Source organism: Tupaia chinensis, unplaced genomic scaffold, assembly GCF_000334495.1.
Source record: "Tupaia chinensis unplaced genomic scaffold, TupChi_1.0 Scaffold146386_1, whole genome shotgun sequence".
NCBI classification, from domain to species: domain Eukaryota; kingdom Metazoa; phylum Chordata; class Mammalia; order Scandentia; family Tupaiidae; genus Tupaia; species Tupaia belangeri.
This window is the reverse complement of record NW_006206241.1, coordinates 2,856,442-2,874,127: the sequence shown is the minus strand read 5'-3', so window position 1 is coordinate 2,874,127 and position 17,686 is coordinate 2,856,442. Positions and strand designations below refer to the sequence as shown.

Below are 17,686 nucleotides of genomic sequence, written 5' to 3'. Positions count from 1 at the left end.
AGGCCTTCGTCTGCAATCCTGCCAGTCAGGAGCAGCAGCACCCCTGAGGCCCTCCAGCGGGCAGTGCTTGAGGGAGGCGGGCTTGAGCCAGATGGTGTGCATAGAGATACGTGAAAAATACAAAACAGGCTTAGAAAATGAAGGAACAGCTGGGTCAAGGAGATCTGTGGTGCCTGAGTACGGCCTCGTTTCTGAATGGCAGCCAAAGGACCTATATGGCTCCTGTACAAAACTTCACCAAGGGAGAGCGGAGTCACACGGCTGCCTGGTCACAGCGACTGGCAGCATAGGCTATGGCTCCACCATCTCGCAGCTGGGCAGACTGAGGCACCAGGACGCCGAGCCACTTTCCCAAGGCCGCCCCACAGCCTAGAGCTCTGCACTTGGCCTTAAGGGACATGGTCCATTAGCGTTCTAAGAGTGCTGATCAAAGGCTCTCGTGTGCCAGACAGAATTCTCTCCCTTGAGGTGGCAGGAAATAAAACAAAGGTCTGATTCCAGAGATTTCCCTGCATCACAAATAGGAAAATTTTGCACCAGGAACAAAGACCAGCCTAAGTGGGTACAGGAGATGACGCGGATGGCCAAGGCCAGTGGTGGAAAGTCATGGCGACGTGGCGGGGTGGTCACTTTTGCCTGACCCTGTGCTGTTTATTAGATTTCTTTCTCTCCTTCCTTCTTTCTGATAGAGTGTGCATGCACATGCGACAGAGAGAGGGACAGAGACAGAGAAGGAAGTAGCCTCGACAGGGTCTGATCACACTGTGACTCCCCTCCCCAGCTCTCCAGCTCCCCAGGACCCAGGGGGTCCTGACGTGTGCATGGCATGTTCTAAGGCTGATGATGAGAACCGATCCTGCCGTTGGCCACACGGTATCCACTTGCAGAGCCGCACGCTCCCCCTGCGCCACAGTGGCTAGGCTGCTTATGAGATTTCCTTGATTGAAATCGTGTGGGAAGCAACGCTTTGATGACTGAAAGTGGGGCCAGGCAACACAGGAGCAGCAAGCCCTCGAGAGCGTCCCTGAACACTGGGCAGCACAGCTCAAAGAAGGGCGTCGGGGCTCCATGGTGAAGAGGATGCCCTGGGGAAGGAAAGCTTGCCCCACTGGGGACCCTTCCCATGTCCTCAGGTTCCTCAAGCACAAAACCTCCCAGGATGCTGCGTCTGTGAGGCAGCATCGGTGGGACAGAGGTGGGAAGAAAGAAAGCAACACAAGCAAACCATCAGACAGCAGCTCTGTGAAACCACCATTTAAGCAGACTGCTCTGCTCGCTGTAAGAATGAAGGAGGCAGTCGCACCCGATCCCCAGGGGGGCTGAGGCCTCCTACCGGTGCCAGCTGCTTTTCTCTGTTCTCTTGGGCTTCCAGGCTCTCCCACCACCTGGCCTGATCCTGTAGGGTCTGCACACTCAGGCCTCCTCAGGTGTCCCAACTACTAGCTCAGACCTGAGCCCCGTGGTGCTTACGGTCAGACCACAGAGTTGGGACAAGGGCATTGCTAGGTGGGGCATCTGGGCAGCGTCTGGAGGTGAGCGTCCCTGTGCAGAGCAGGGCTGACAGTCAGGCAGCATGACCTGCTCCCACCATCACCTTGAGCAGTTCTGAATCCCCAGTCCTCCCGAGCGGAACGCCCAGTGGATTTTCAGAGCCCACGTGAAGACGAAGGAGATGAGGACAGGGCATTGCTAGGTGGGGCATCTGGGCAGCGTCTGGAGGTGAGCGTCCCTGTGCAGAGCAGGGCTGACAGTCAGGCAGCATGACCTGCTCCCACCATCACCTTGAGCAGTTCTGAATCCCCAGTCCTCCTGAGCCTGAACCCCCAATAGATTTTCACAGCCCACGTGAAGACGAAGGAGGTGAGGACAGAGACACCAAGGCTTTCCCGATGCGAGGGCTGATGAGACAGCAGGTCATGCTGCCTCTCGGGGTCCTCCTACCCACTGTCCCGGATGCCTGAGCTTGGCTTTAGGACCATCGGGGGCCCCAGGACCAGGGCGGCTCGGCTTTCGGTGACTCACCTCTGCCACCCACACGTCTGTGGCAGCTGTGGCAATCCTGAGCCTCCGACAGCACAGGCTGGCCTTGCGAATGGGTTTGCCCATCGTGCTCTGTTCAGTAAGGACAGCTAACGGCAGGGAGGGGGCAGGAGGCTAAGAGAGATAGGTCCCTCCCACTGTAGCACGCTGTCACGCATGCCGGCATCCCGATTAAAGGAGAGGAACACCAGGATGGCATAAGAATTTCTACTTACAATCAAAGATGGCCAGACTGTTCCCACTCACACATGCTTTCATGGTCCTTTAGTGGAGCAGTTCTTGTTCCGGTTGCTTCTTTGCTGTCACAAATTATGTGACAGAGGTTGGCACGTCCCTTGTCAAGCTCGGGGGCTCTGGGGACACCTGAGCACACCTCAGCTGTGCAGCCTGTTCAGATGGGTAGGACGCTTACCTGGGAGGACAGGCAGACACTCTGCAAGACACCAGTCCTGTGGCAGGTCGGGTCTTGGGATTGCAGAAGGACGCGTTCACTGGAAACCTCAGGTCTCGGTAGCAGCCTTCTCTTGTCGTCATTTGCCCTGCAGGGAGGGGAAGTGTGCAGTGAATTCTCACAAGCTGATCACATGGCAAGAGGCGGTGAGAAACAGTGAGGTCTCTTTAAAACGTCTTAATTGTACTTGGGCATCTTGGTGCTAATGGCCAACTGATCACCTGTCAATATTCTACCTTTCTGATCTGTCTTCACGACTTTCCACCAGCGGATTTTATCAATACTAAGATGCACATTTTCTCTGCCAACATTTTAACACCTTCAAAATCAACATGCCCTGCAATGTATGCATTTTGCATTTGATGGAACATGAGCGTTCTTTCCTACTGTGGCTATAGCTGGAAACACCAGTCGTTTCTCAAACACAAAAATGATGACAAGCAAAATGAAACGTCTGTCTCATTTCCATCTGAGAGTGGCAATAGTAATAAACACGTACACCAGCACAGAGACAGTGACAAGCCGGTTATCACAGGTAAGTCGCAGAGCTAAATACTGCCGTGCGCAGTCTGAATGCTCTTCATTTTCACAGTCATCACGCAGGGTGACACTGAATGGGAGCAATGGAAACCAAGGTTGGTTGGGTTCTCAGCCTCCATCTACTCCCCATGTGCTGTTTAAGTCTTTGTGAACATCCCTACATGTGTTCAATATTTCATTTCATTAAATTTACCCCAAAGAAACCAAGACTTCTGTGAGGTGATCCAGCCCATGGAGACAGAACGTAGAACGGCAGTTGCGAGGGTGGGAAGAGGGTGGGGTGGTGTTTAATGGGCACAGTTTCCCTGAGCCATGGGAGGGCTCAGGAGGCAGCTGCTACTGAAGGTTATATGGTAACAGGGAGAGGAGCAACGCCCCTACCTGTCCACACAGAGGGCTGAGACAGCAAATTTATTATACGTGTGTTTTTCAAAGAACTATTCTATTTAACTTTTTATTTATTTACTTATTTTTTAATTTGACCAGAAGGGGCAGAGAGAGAGAGCTGGAGAACTGGCTGTGGGTATGGGAGAAAGCAGTCAAGCGATGGTTTAAAATATGAGGGCTATGCACAGGTTATACAAAAATATGCCATTTTATGTAAACGACTGGAGCATCTGCAAAGTTTGATATTTTCAGAGAGTTCTGGAATACCTTTCCCATGAGACCAAATTTCGAAACATGAACTTTGGGGAATAAACCATTATTATGACCCTAACAGTCATAAATATTTGGAGAAGAAACCATTGTAAAGACCCTAACGGTCATAAATATTTATGTTGATAAAAAGTAAGGATTGAAATAAATGAACAAAATAACTAATTAGGATGTTAGGGAAAAGGAGCAAGGAAAGAGAGGGAAGGGATTGATATACAAACAAAAGTCAATACATTAGAAACAGAGGCTGGTACATTACGAAGTGAACAGAAGGAAATACAGCTCTGTGTGCTCCCTTCTGGCGTACTCTCCCCTGTATAACAGGGGCTGGAAGTTACTGTTAGAGACCGGATTTTCCAAGTCCCTTTTCTATGAGGCTTTCAACTAGATCCTACCAATGAGGGGGAGTAGGCCTAGAACTGGAGGCAGGAGAGAGTGAGCAGCCCTATTATCATGTCTCTGCAGCGCGGATGTTTTTCTGGGAATCCCTTGTTCCAGTCTTGGCTTAGCGCTAACCAACAGCAGTGATTTCTAGAATGTTCTAGCATTTTCTGATTTTTTTTTTTAAATCCAAAGGGAATTTGAGAACTACAGGGATCTGTGTCTGACCTTACTCCTTAAATCTTTGTAAGCAACTAATCTTACGTATTAAATAAATTCCTACTTGAAATACCTAGAATGGTTTCTCTTTTCCAAGATAAACTGTCACTGCCAAAGTGATTTAATGAAGAAAATAAGGAATAAGAACCAGTATATAAAATAAGAAATGAGAATAAGAAAATATCCACATATAGAAAAAAATGAAATAATCTAATGACATACTATGTTCAAATACACGATAATAAAAAATTAAACACTATAGAAAAAAGATGGTTTTCTTAATTACAAAAACTAGCTCCATAAATGGCAGACAATCTAAGTAGTATCATTTCCATATATAATGCAAAAATTTATCAGGGCCTGGCTCTGTGACCTAGTGGTTAAGCCATGTGACCAACATGGCTGACTTATGGTTTTGGAGACACTGACACACACAATTGGACAAGAAAAGAGAATATAAAGGATCTGAATATTACAAGGAGAAAATTAATGAGTCATATATCTAAATTTATGAGTCACATATCCTGAATATTACAAGGAGAAAATTAATGAGTCACATAAATAAAAAACTCAAGAGAGTAGCTATTAAGACATACTGTTGACTATTGAGAGTAGGGAGAAGAAAATGCTACAGAGAGAGAGATAGAAGGAGTGTTAAGAATTCTGGGTACCTAGAGAAAACCGGGCCTGAACTTTAAAAGACAGAGAAGCCTTGGAGGTCGAGAGGACAGACACCTGTAGCCAAGATAGTGGGAATCCACAATGATGGATGCAGCCCAGGCAGAGGAGAGGTGTCCTTCGGCTGTTGTGGGCATGAGCTGGACAATAAGATGAATGTGAAGGCAGAAATAAATATGGAAAGACTCCCTCACGGGTAGTGATACAAGGGAAGACAAGAGGACAAATCAGCGCTCTAAGGGAAAGCGAGAAAAAAGAACCCCAATTTCCTTATCCATCTGCACTTCGGGAGAGAAGCAGTCTTGGAAATGGAGGCCAGACCTCGTTTCAAGGCACGGTGGTCAACTATTCAGTGCTTCATGGAGGCAGAGGAGAGGCATTGAGAAGGAGCCCGAGGAGGCGGTGGCTGGGGGGAGCCTTGACTGGGAGATTCTCAAGGAGAAACAAAGCAGAAACCAAATGGTAGAGCATGGGGATAAGTAGGTGGTCGCTGGGCAGCACCACAGGAATTGCAGACTAATCTGAAGGAAAATTTCACACTGAAAGATAAAAGAATAAAAGCAGGGGGCAGGCTGCGGAGAGAGAAACCTGTGGTATCTATTCTACTGCAGCCGTACTCCAGGAAGGGTCTGGCTCTTGGCCTGCTTCTGAGGGCAGCTAAAGATTTTAACCTAGAAAGTTTTGGAAGTCCGTCCACAGAAATTGCTTGTCCTTCTGTTACAAGATTATCATGATTAACATCATATGAAGGGGCCTGATAGTGACCGCCAGACTGGAGCCCTGGGAAGTCCTTATTTTCAGTTCTCACAGCTACCAACTAAGCTGTCTTATCTCCCCTTCCATAGGTCACAGGGCCTGAGCTTTCTCTGTCACTACCCTTGGAAGGCAAGCTATCTCTTGTTTTAAGTTCCCCAGTCTCTAGCAAGCTAGGGTCTTGAGCTGACGCACACCCGAAAACACAGTTGGCTTTCTTATTTGACCCACTTTTTACATGTATATTGTTCACTGACAAAGACCACAGAACACTAAACTAGAAAGAACCTTAGAGTTTTCTCAGGGGAAAAGTTTTCTTTTATACTAGTTATGGATAATTATGTTTGCAGATGGGTTTTGTGTGATGAGGTCTCAGCTGTTTAGTTGAACATTTACGGAGACTTAGGTATTGCTTCTCTGATTAATAGGTCATTGCTGAAGCAAATTTTAACAGTGTTAACTTTAACTTTGTTAGAATGAAAAAGCACATGGCCCGTGGGATGGGCAGAATCACCCTGGCCAAATCTTTTAAAGGGATCCATATTAATAGATAAGAAAAGGGAAGAGTGCAACGTTCCAGTGGTAAGGTAAGAAGGGCAGAGAGAACAATCCGTTCACTGCAGAAGGAGGAACCCCAACCACAGAAGGTGGTGAGTTTGGTGAGCGATGTGTGCAGAGACTACTTTATCTTTTTATACAAACCAGCTCTGGCTAGGTCTTTGGAAGTCACTTAAAAAATGTTATGTTTTGCCAAAGAATTATGGAGTAAGATTATTCTGGCTGAAAGGCTATTATTTTGTGAGAGACTCTCTCAGTTTTCAATAATTCAACTGTAGAATGAATTCCAGCTGTTGTCAAAGCTTCATCCTTATTTTTATAAAGCAAGGGAAGGAAATCAAACCAACACTGTTAGCACAACCACACAGAACACTGGACATACCCATGAATGAAAGCATGAGGTCTCATGAGAGACATGCCTCACTCCTGTCGCGAGTGCTACAGATGATAACCCAACACAGCAGGAGCCGTGGGCACTGAAGCATGGGCGTTGCAGAACCCTGAACTCTGGCGAGAGAGGACAACTCCAGGACACCAGAGTGGGCGTGTTCGCCCGAGTGCACAGTGTACCCACAGCAGGGGATGGAGGAGAGCTGCCATGGGCACGGGATGGGAACGTGGGAGGGCCCAATCCTGATGAGGTGAACTTTGTGGGAAGTGGAGGGACTCTGGCCATGGGGAAGGTTCCCTGCTCCTGGGGAAGAGGAGGTCTTCCTCCTTTTGCCCTGGACATCTGAGTTTCTCGAAGAAAGGGAGCCAAGTGAACATCACACGGCCTTGGCCCCCTGGGGAATGTGCTCCCTTCTCTAGGAGGAGACAAGTTATTTTGGCTTTTTCTCTGTTTTGCTTTTGTTGGGGACAAGAAGGCCTGGAGACAATGAACTGAATATTTATCAGGACAGGGAGGAAGACCTGAAAGCATCAGCTCCAGTGTGATCCATGTCGGGGAGAAAAGAACTGGAATTTCAGGCTGATTCTGGATTAACCTTTGAGATGAGTGAGAAGAGGGAGATGCACACTTACTCTAAGATTCAGTGTTCGAGCGCACAGGGTAAGGAAGGGGGAGATCTACTCTGAAGCAGTTCCTGTGAAAAGGATCTAGAGGTTTTAGCCAATGAGGTAACAGGAATCAAATGCCCCTAAGCTATTTTAGTAGTGCAAATGGTGATGAGGAGACACAGCCACGGTGCAGCTACCATTCTTCTTTCTGCATGGAGGGAATGGAGTTCTCTCCGGGGTCTCCAAGATCTTTGTACACAATGCAGCTTACAATCTTGCCATGTTCCACATGCGCTTGGGTAACTCCCCACTCAGATGACACATTTTTGAGCATAGGGTCAGTACAACTGGTTTTTGAGCACAGGACCACTATAAATGGCTTCCTTAGCCGTTCAGCACAGTGCTTCACATATGCACCAAAGGATTGCTGGGTTAAGATGCTCAATTTTCCAGATGATAGGGACAGGCATACAATACTTCAGTAGCGATTACCCTCGTAACTCACTATCACTAGTTCTCACGTAAAAAGGCGACCTCTTTGATATTTCATTGGTCAGTTTAGAGACGGAGGAATTAAGCCAAGGTTTTTGCAGTTCTCCAAAGGATTTTAAGAAGTTTGCGAATCGTATTAAATAACAAGCACACACACTTACTGACTGAACAAGCGAGTGGACGGGTAAGTGATGGCTCGACCACAGTAAAACAAGGGCAAAAGCTAAGGATTGTGTTCACTTGTTTTAATTATTTCGTTTCTTTTTACAAATCTAATCCCTAAATTAATTAAAGCTTAAGCCCTAGAAATATGTGTAGATGGTGAAGAGAATATTATTGGAAATAAATAAGAGAGGTTAGATTACAAGATGTTTTGAAGATTCGTCTCAAGAATTAACTGTGAATGAATGACTACTTTTATCCGAAAGAAAAACCTCGCCCCAGACATTGCATGATGCGTTGTGGAGAGTTTAAGATGAAATCATAAGCCACATTTTAATAAGCATTTCATTTGGAAATAACTCAGAGGTTCACGATTACTTATTTAGAATACACGGAACCAGCTGACCCACAGATGCTGGCTTTTAGAAGTGACAACAGATGTAATGCTGGGAAAGGCTGATGGCTTTATGAGGCAAACGCGAGCCTCATGAAATCAATACCATGTCTAAAGTCTCCAGCTCCGGACGACTCAGCAACGCTGGCCCCCGACTATGGTGCTGGCTTCCTGTCTGGCCTCCCTGCAAGAGCTCCTAGTCCAACTACCAGTGTCCCAGACGCTGCCTGAGAGAAGACAGTGAAACGGGGGTTTTGCAATTAAAAAAAAAACGTGGTCTCACCATGAAATTAATAGGAGCAAAGAGGAAACAGAAGAAGATGCTCATCAGAAAAGAAGATGGGAGGCCCCACCTGCCTGTGCCGATCAGGAAGGCTTATTTCCATAGAAGGATGAGCCCGCTACAACAGAGGAGGAACAGTTTGTTTTTTAATCTAAAAAGATCCCTCCTCTACTGATACCAGGCAATGTTGCTGAAATGAAGTGAGAGGTGGGGGAATTTTCCAAGTGTCCTTTTTTGTCTCAGTTTATTATTTAATTGACCCTCGCCGGCTTCCGATTTACCAGGAGCTAGGGAAGAAGAGGCGTGTGGAAGTTCCCAATCCGGCTGGGACATTTATGCATCTCTATGTCTTAGAAGTGACGTCTATACAGATAAAATGAAAGTGGCATCTGCACCTTCCCTTTTCCTGTGGAAATCAGATGAAGAATGATCAGACTGAAGCCATTCTGAGTGAGAACAGTAATTCAATGCTATTTCTATCAGACTCACTGGTGAAGCTACTCTCTTCAATCCACAAAATTGAAAATGTGAGATTACTATTCATTTTGAATTTTCCCATCCAATATTAGTCATTCAGGCAGTTACGGAGGCTGTTTCCAGATAACACGAGATTTAAATAACCTGACGATATTTAGGATTATGAGGGCTCCGACAGGGTACCATCAATGAAGCATTTCATAAACTCAAAGTAACTAAGGGTTCGTTCTCAAGCCTATGCGTAATTAGATGTCATCTAATGCTGAAAGATGAACAGAAGTGGAGCTGCCACAGGATTTCTAAGTAAGCAAGTTCGTGGCTCGCCATCACGAAGAATTAGAAGTGCCAACCAAAGGAGAGGGCAGCAGAGCAGAGTCCACTGAACGAGAATCACTCCTGCAATGGAGAGGTCCTGGACGAGGGTAGCTGAAGGGGGGCTTGTGCATGTGTTTTCCCTGTGGGGCTGCATGCTACTCAGTTTATCCCCCTAGAAAACTAGTGGTAAATGATTGTTCACAGTTTTGTCCAAGAGCTTTAGGGTTCGAGACCATCATCTAGCCATCAATGTTTGCTCGAGTCTTTGAGAGCTTTGGACCCTAAAACCCATTACTGAGATTCCAGAATGTAGTGGATATGTGGACAAGGCCCACAGTTGTGGGGAACTGCTTTAAGACATGCTGCCCACTATTGGCAGCTAAGCCTTAAGCAGTTCCTTGTTTGAGCAAGGAACTCAGTTCCTTGATGTGAGCAATCAATCTCTAGCGGATGATTTTTAATGAAAGGTAGACAGGCGTGACTCCACCTGGGACCTAGACCCTAACAGTACGTGTGCTGCCTAGCCCCTATCTCAGAGACAGTAAATTCTGATAAACTTTAATCGAGATAAGCACTTCTAATGGCTTGATTAAATCTAGGGACATAAAAGCCCCTACCACAAAATAAATCACTGTACTTAAGGCTCAGTGGATAACCGTGTGATTTAAGATGAGTGGGGGAAATTTGACAAGCCCACTGAGCATGGATCAAAGACACATCAACTACTGGCCCTGAACGATTCGCCTCACCCTTGAAAGATCATGGAACGTAAGTGTGGGGTGCACGCAGTCAACTCCTACGTGCTGTTTCCGTCTCACATGCGAGGGACTGCAGTTCCCGTTGAGAATGTTTTCTTAGGGAAGGAAAGTGGCAAGTTGAGGAGCACAGTGTGCTTCCCCTGTAGAATGATCTTTGTTAAAGAATGTGAACAGACACTACCTCATTACCTCACTGACGGTGCATTAGGTTGGAGTTCTGCTGGGCTGGGAAGAATGTGGCATGGGGGTCCATAAACCTGCTTGAACCAAGTAACCTGCTGGGTTATCAGGATCGAAGTCCCGAACTTCTGAGCCAATGGTTTCCATAGGATGAAGGACATTAATACCAAGACCACTGACAGGATAAGATTGGTTGCCTTCAGTCATTGATAATATTTTTAAACTTCATAAACACATACAATTTCTTCGAAATTTTGTGGAAAATGTGAATCAGGGAAACACCATATGTGAATTTCAAAGCTATTTTTGCACCAATATAACTCGTCCTTTAATTCCATTTTCCAGGAACTTTTTGAAGTTTGAAGCCAAGACTAGACCCTGATTTGGTTCAAGGTTGAGGTCTGTCTTACCCTGCCGAGAAACTTGACAAGACCGTGTAGGTGAGAACATGTAGGTGCTCAGTAATAGCAATGGCGTACTCCTCACGTCTATACCGCTTGCATAGAAAGGAAGCTGGTCCTGAGGACTGAGGGGCGGAAAGTGAGGGTGTGCATCGTGCATGTTTGGAAACACAGGAGCATCACCCAGCCTTCAAGAGCCCCTTTTCCTGAAGTGGCCTTCCTGCTTATGCAGGGCCTGTGAAGGGTGCTTTCATGAGCTGGCCTTTGGGTCTAAAAGCAGATCCAGTCTCCACTGCAGAGGACCCACATTCTATGGGAGGAGGTGCATTTGGACACTCTGCACTCCATCCCGCTGTGGAAGGGAGAAACTCTCACTTTCCAACCACCTCAAAAACAAACCACACATTAACTGACTCTATAATGCAATCATTTTGGAAAATGATTAGGAAATGAATGTAGGTTGATTTCCTCTAGAAACTCGCCAAGTAAGAATTGCTCTCTGTGGGTCACTAGGTGATTTGCAAGTTCTCTAATTGCCTATACAGCATTCTTTAGGATGCTGAGTCAAGTATTCATGGTGTGGCAGCAGCTGAGAAAGCCAGTGGGGCCTGTGACTGCTGACACTCACGGGGAGGCAGAGCGGCACTGCTCTAAGAAACTGGCTGGCAGGTGACAGGTGTTGCCAAGTAACTCACTAGGCTTCTTTCTATCAAATAAAAATATACAAGGACAGGTTCTGAAGTTCATAAAGCCTTTACACAAATGCAAAGCTATATGATCCAATGCTTATTCTAATCAAATACTATTTATTGGAGCAGTGGGCCCAACCTTTCTGGTACCAGAGAGCAGCATCGTCGACAGGGGCTGGGGGTTGGTCCTGGGATGACCAATGTGCACCACATCCACCACACACCCCATTTCCACCACCACCACTCTGCAACAACACTGACACAATCACACAACAATAGGGTTCACACTCCCACAAGAATCAATACTGCCATGATCCAACAGGAAGCGAAGCCCAGGGAGCAGTGCGAGTGTGGGCGTAACTGCAGACACAGATGAAGTCTCGCTCGCTCGCCTACCACCCTCCTTCTACTGCGCAGGTGGGGGTGTTCCTAACAGGTCACAGACCAGCACCGGTCTGAGCCCAGGGATGGGGACCTCTGTAGTAGAGGACTCTAAGGAGAAACAGATCAAGTCAAGTGTGTTCAGTGCAATCCACAGAATCATGTAGGGTTTATACAGGTAAGAAGAGAAAAGGAAGAAAAGTATGATTAAAAATTAAGTTCTCTCTCTTGGGGCCAGCAGATGACATAATATTTACGTTGCTGGACTCCCACATAGTGAACCACAGTTCAAGTCCCAGACCTGGGGACTTAAAACTCATGCTTGGCACATGTATGTGTGTGCCCAAGATCCCGAGAGAAGAATGAAGGAGAAAGGATTGTGATGTGGCCATCCCCTCTGGGAGGTGATTTCTCGCTTTCTGTTTCTCTTTCTCTCTCTCTCTTCAATGAGTACACGAGCCTTATGGCAAAAAAAAAAAAAAAAAAAAAAAAAAAAAAAAAAAAAAAAAAAAAAAAAAAAAAAAAAAAAAAAAAAAAAAAAAAAGAAAACCAAAACAAAACAAAACAAAAACAAAATCTCTCTCAAAAACAAAAGAAATTAAAAAGTTAAAAAAAAATTAAATCCTCCCTCTCAAATTAATTTTCCATGTACAAGGAAGCCACTATTTTTTTTTTCTGAATGAAGTAAAATGGAGGCTCCCTGGGTCACATCGGAATTATAGGATTTTTACATACGTCTCCTCACTGCTATTAGAACTGTCTACTTACTACCGTCTCTGAAAAAGGCAGCCATGTTTTTCCCTGGGAAGCTTTTAACATGAAAATTGCTAGCTTTGCTAACACCATGATTTAAACATTTTATTCTCTGTTTATAAAGGGAAGAATTAACATCAAGCACAGTGTTAATTTTTCTAGATTACTTTTTTCTGTTAACCTGTCAGTTTTCCTTTTTTATTATTTTTAAAAGTTTGTTTACTTTCTGAGGGGAGAGGTATCCTTGGCAGGATCTTGTCATGCTGTGGCCCTCCCCCAGCCTCCCAGGCAGCCAGTGACACTGGAGTGGCAAGCCTCCCTGAGTGGTCAAGGTGACCTGGAATTTGAGCTGGGCCTCCCAGTAGCTCCGGTACTGTCCAGCAGTGACCTTTCACTCGCACCACAGTGTCTGAGTCCTTTATTATTTATTTACTTATTTTCTTTCTTTTTAAAGAGTTATTTATTTTACTTATTATTATTCAATTTGACCAGACACCCTTTTTTTTTTTGGAGAGGTTTTTGCTATAGGGCGCGTGCGTTCGCCAGAAAGACAGAGAGAGACAGAGAGACAGAAAGTGAGAAATCACCCCCCAGGGGGCATGGCCATACTGCAATCCCTTCTCCTTCATGCTCCTCTCAGGATCTTGGACACACACGCACATGCACCTGGCGTGAGTTTAAGCCACTGGGTCCAGAACTCGAACCACGGTCGACTACATGGGAGTCCAGCAACATGGCCATTATGCCAACTGCTGGTCCCAGCAACTCTTAATAATGCATGAATTCATTTTTATTTTTCTTCATTTATTAAATTCTTACTTTATACAAGTTTTTGTTTGTGTACGATTTTCTTTTAGCTAAATATGGTATTGTCCAAATAACTTTCCAATTATTAAAATCTAAAATGCACAAAGTTTAGATTTATTTAGATGGAAACTCCTGTTTTATAAGTACCAGGTAGAATTTATGCTGTTTTTAAATTTGCAAATATCTCCTTGCCACCCTTTATCAGACAGTACCTATTGGCTTCCTTTAAAAGGTTTCTGTTAGTGGAACTAGCTTTCTCAGTGTAACATGAACTGAACATTTGTATGGTACGAAGATGACAAAGCCATCTATTGGCATATGAAGTTCTTTTGACACATTCTTTCTTGTTGTTTTTGATGCCACTTTCATAAAATTATTATATTTCCTGGGTGAATTTCAGTATACACTGGAAAGCAAATTTCTTTTCAATAAAGTTTTGAATAAAACTTAGGTTTAAAACCTCACTCTGTATGACTGTATTTTTCACCCAAGGTTCTAGATCTCAAAACTAACATAATGCATTCATTAATTACAGTAACTATTTTTATTATTTTTTAATCTTTAATTTTTTTGCTATTAACTTTTAAGAAATATTCAAATCACAAAATTATCCTTTAAAAAAACCCTTAAAATAGATGAAAGTAGTAACCAAAGCTCTGCGTGACTATCGGACACCCTGTCCCCCACTATGTGGATAAACTGGGGTAGGGAGCCCAGTCTATGAGTGGTTCTTGGGCCACTGCTTCCTTTACCTCTGGAAATACCACGATACCCTTGGGGATCCGCTCTGCTACTTGTCAGGACAGGGACCAGCCCAGTGTGACCATGGCCTGAAAGCGCCCAGGCACCAAGGTGTCCACCTCCAGGAGTGGTCCGAGGAGTGACCTACCCCCTCCGCAGGAGACTGAGCACTCGGAGCGCACAATGGCCCAGGCGTAGCTGGGCTGGGCAATGGGCTTCTTCTTAGTCCCCAACCGAGGCATCGAATATTCCCAGGCAACACCTGGATTCCTTCCCTGAAACAGAAGCTACGAAATAGGAAAGAAGAAAAATAACGTAAGTCAATGTGAAATCGATAAATCTGTGCTAATTCACTTTAAACTTACGACAGCGATATCAACAAAAAGTTGGTTATGAGGCTGGACCGCATTGCCATGATAAAGCCCCATGCTCCATGAGGCTAACCCAAACGGGAAGGTTCTAAGTTTGCATCTGGAGATTTCCCTGAGCACTCTGGGCACGTGCATGCCCCGACCCAGGACTGCTGAGGCTAGATCATGGTATCAAGAGTCTTTTGGGGTGGCTGTCTCTCTGTCTCCCCCATCTCTCTAGCTCATGGAGAAATCCACTCACTGAACCCAGGGAACCATGTGACAACATAGTTGTGACCATTGATGGGTTAGCGCTACGACTTAGGCTGAGTAGGCAGCCACCGCTCTGGGTTCCCACAGCAACCCTACTTCCACAGGACACAGCAGAAGAATGCTGACCCCATCCAAAATACAGGCACTGACAGTCTCCCCAAGACTGGCTGTTTCTCACAGCCCTTTGAGTTTGCAAGTGAGAAGCACAACTTGTAAAAGTCAACTGATAAGATACAAAATATAAACTCATATAAGTACTAAATACACACAATCATACACCAAAAGTGAAGGACAGTTGAAACAAGTCTGCATATAGATGGGTTACTCTCATTTTTAACAGCTGTATACAGTCTTCTGTGTTCTTGAATTACACCAATAACCATGAAGATGCCCAAGTCTCGGCCCCCAGACCAAGGCTAGTATCTACCTCCACAATCAGTGTTTCATTGGTGGGTCCTGCTGAGGTTAAGCTCTCAGGCTCCTTGTAAGACCTTCTGTAGACAAAGGCAGTGCCAGAAAACTTGTATCGGCCAGGCCAGTCCACCGTCCAGTGTCCATTCAGGTAGTATCTTTTGAGGGCATTGCGCACTGAAATGTAGGAGGTAGAAGTGTTCGTTTCATAGATGCGAATGCTCCGGGCTCCAGAAGGTATAGTCACCATGTGATAATACTCTGGACAAAGAAAATAGGAAAATATGGCATTTTAGTCAATGCCAAGGCAAACTAAATTCCTAAGAAACTGTAGTTCTCCATAACAGAAACTTGAGAACCCACAGGTGGAAATGGGAGAGATCTGTTACTTTAGACCTATAGATAATTTCTTTTTTAGTTGGAGCAGAGATCTTGTAATTTTCACTATTTACTTTTTTTTAAGAATTATTTTATTTAACTTTATTTATTTACTTTTTTTTTTTAATTTGACTAAATAGGGATAGAGTGAGAGAGGGAGAGAGAGAGGAAGTGAGAGAGCAAGCTGCCAGATCTGGGACTCTAACTGTGGTTGGCTATGTGGGAGTTCAGCACCTTAACCATCATGCCACCTGCCGGCCTCAATTATCACTATTTCTAAGGACCATTTAAATTTGAATATCCTAGCAACCACTTTTAGTTAAACAAAGTCTTGAGAGACAAAATATGAGCTGAGGCAGGATATGAGACCTTGGGAGGCCCTTCAGGCCTCTGAACCTGCTGTTCTCCATCACCTCAAGCCCCTCCCACTAGGAAGCCCTGGTCAAAGTCGTCCTCGCTCAGAACTTGCAGGCAGTGTGTAGTACTCACGGTTGGTCTGGTGAAGCTTGGTGTAGAGACCTTTATGAGTCACGCAGGCTGAATTATTTCCCTTGCACACCCCACAGGCATCTTCAGCAGCATCAGATCCAAGGATATTGTCACATCCAACTCTCTGGAGGACCCACGAGGTCACATTTCAGTCATGAATGAAAAGACAACATAAACAATAATGTTACCAATCTTGTGCAAGAAACTTCCTCCCCACTCTAGTTGAGCATGTCACCAACACAGGGCAATTAACAAGTATTTACTGGATACCCAATATGTGCCCAGCGAGACTCATTCTACTCTTTAGATCTGAGTAGGAAGCCTTTAAATGCGGAAAGTAGCTGTCCTTTACAGAGTTGCTACACAGCTGTTGTATCTTGACTCCTACAGTAAACCTCTGGGTTGTCATGGTGGAGATGTGACTAAATTCAGACTGGCATCAGGAGCTTCGTGCAATGACAAGCACCATCTCCACATGAGGGTCACTGAAATAGGCCACTGTGCTTCCGAAATGCTTTCTGCAAGGACAGAGAAGAAACCCGTGGCCATGAGGAAATTCTTCTCAGTTGTAAACTATGTAAAGGGCGTATGTGTTCAATGTTTTGTTTTTTAGGAGCTCTTTATAGTTTATGATGAGTGTTTCTTAAGGAGAATAGACTCCATATGAAAAACAAAACAAAACAAAAAACCCACTCAGAAGGCCAATAACCATGGTCCACACTCCCTTGAAATCTACTCTAGGCCCAGATGCGTTTCAGAACTTGAGTGTTTTGTATTTTGGAAGGTAACTCATATAATATCCGTGGGAGTCCTCGTAGGGCCCAGGGCCCCATAGTAAACACACTAGTGGTTTTCTAGCCAATTGTTCATAGTTGCACCAAGAGGAATAATAAAAAACTACTCAATAGTCTCACGTTGGCTCAGGATTTACCACTACATAAATACAGGTCCTAAAACCCTTTCACAAACTTTTGGATTTCAGAGTTACAAAAAAGATATTGTGACATCATTAAGAATACCTAAACATAATAATATAAGTCACTTAAAATTGAGACAAAAATTGAGCAATCTACAGCTGGAAAGATCTTAACAAAGTCATCTGGCCTAACCTTTATGCATTAAAAATGATCACGCTAAGAATCTCAGTGGACGGCTCGACTTTGGTCACACAACTTAGAGGAAGATAGGGCTGACCTGTGGTGTTTGGACCCCACAGAACATGCATCCTCATTAAAAAAAACAAAGAACAAACAAACAAACAAAAAATAACACACTGTCTACATGCAGTGCATCTTCATGCTGTTTGGTACACATTTATTTCCACCTTTCACCTCTGCACATTGCTCTTCGTCAACCTATCTTGTACACCCCTTCCTACAAGCCCTGCCCCATGGAAGTCCAGTCTGTAGGATTGGGCAGAGACCACTGCTGGAGCTGTGCACAGCATCTAGGCTCTCAGCTGCCCCATCCCTGTCTTTGTTGACTCTCTACTACCACTGCCTAGAATCTGCAATCTAATCTTGTGGCTCTTTGCTGCAAACTCAATACCTGTTCTACGTGGACACAGAAATAAAACCCCAGTTTCCCAACCTGGCAATGGAGGACCCTGTAAGAACCTCCTCTCAGCCCACTGGCCTCCCTCAGATCTCTGCGCACTGTCCAGGTTCTGACTGCTG

General features: G+C 45.1%; 1 protein-coding gene across 1 annotated transcript in view; it reads right to left on the bottom strand.

Annotated features, from left to right (window-relative positions):
* Nucleotides 1–17,686, bottom strand: part of ADAMTS16 (ADAM metallopeptidase with thrombospondin type 1 motif 16) — a 154,488-nt gene that overhangs the window by 36,050 nt on the left and 100,752 nt on the right. The window contains exons 17-20 of the mRNA XM_006168904.2: nucleotides 16,011–16,134; nucleotides 15,160–15,404; nucleotides 14,258–14,396; nucleotides 2,453–2,579 (exon numbers count right to left, since the gene is read on the bottom strand). Coding sequence (XP_006168966.1) covers nucleotides 2,453–2,579; nucleotides 14,258–14,396; nucleotides 15,160–15,404; nucleotides 16,011–16,134 — 635 coding nt within the window. The remainder of the gene's footprint in view (nucleotides 1–2,452; nucleotides 2,580–14,257; nucleotides 14,397–15,159; nucleotides 15,405–16,010; nucleotides 16,135–17,686) is intronic.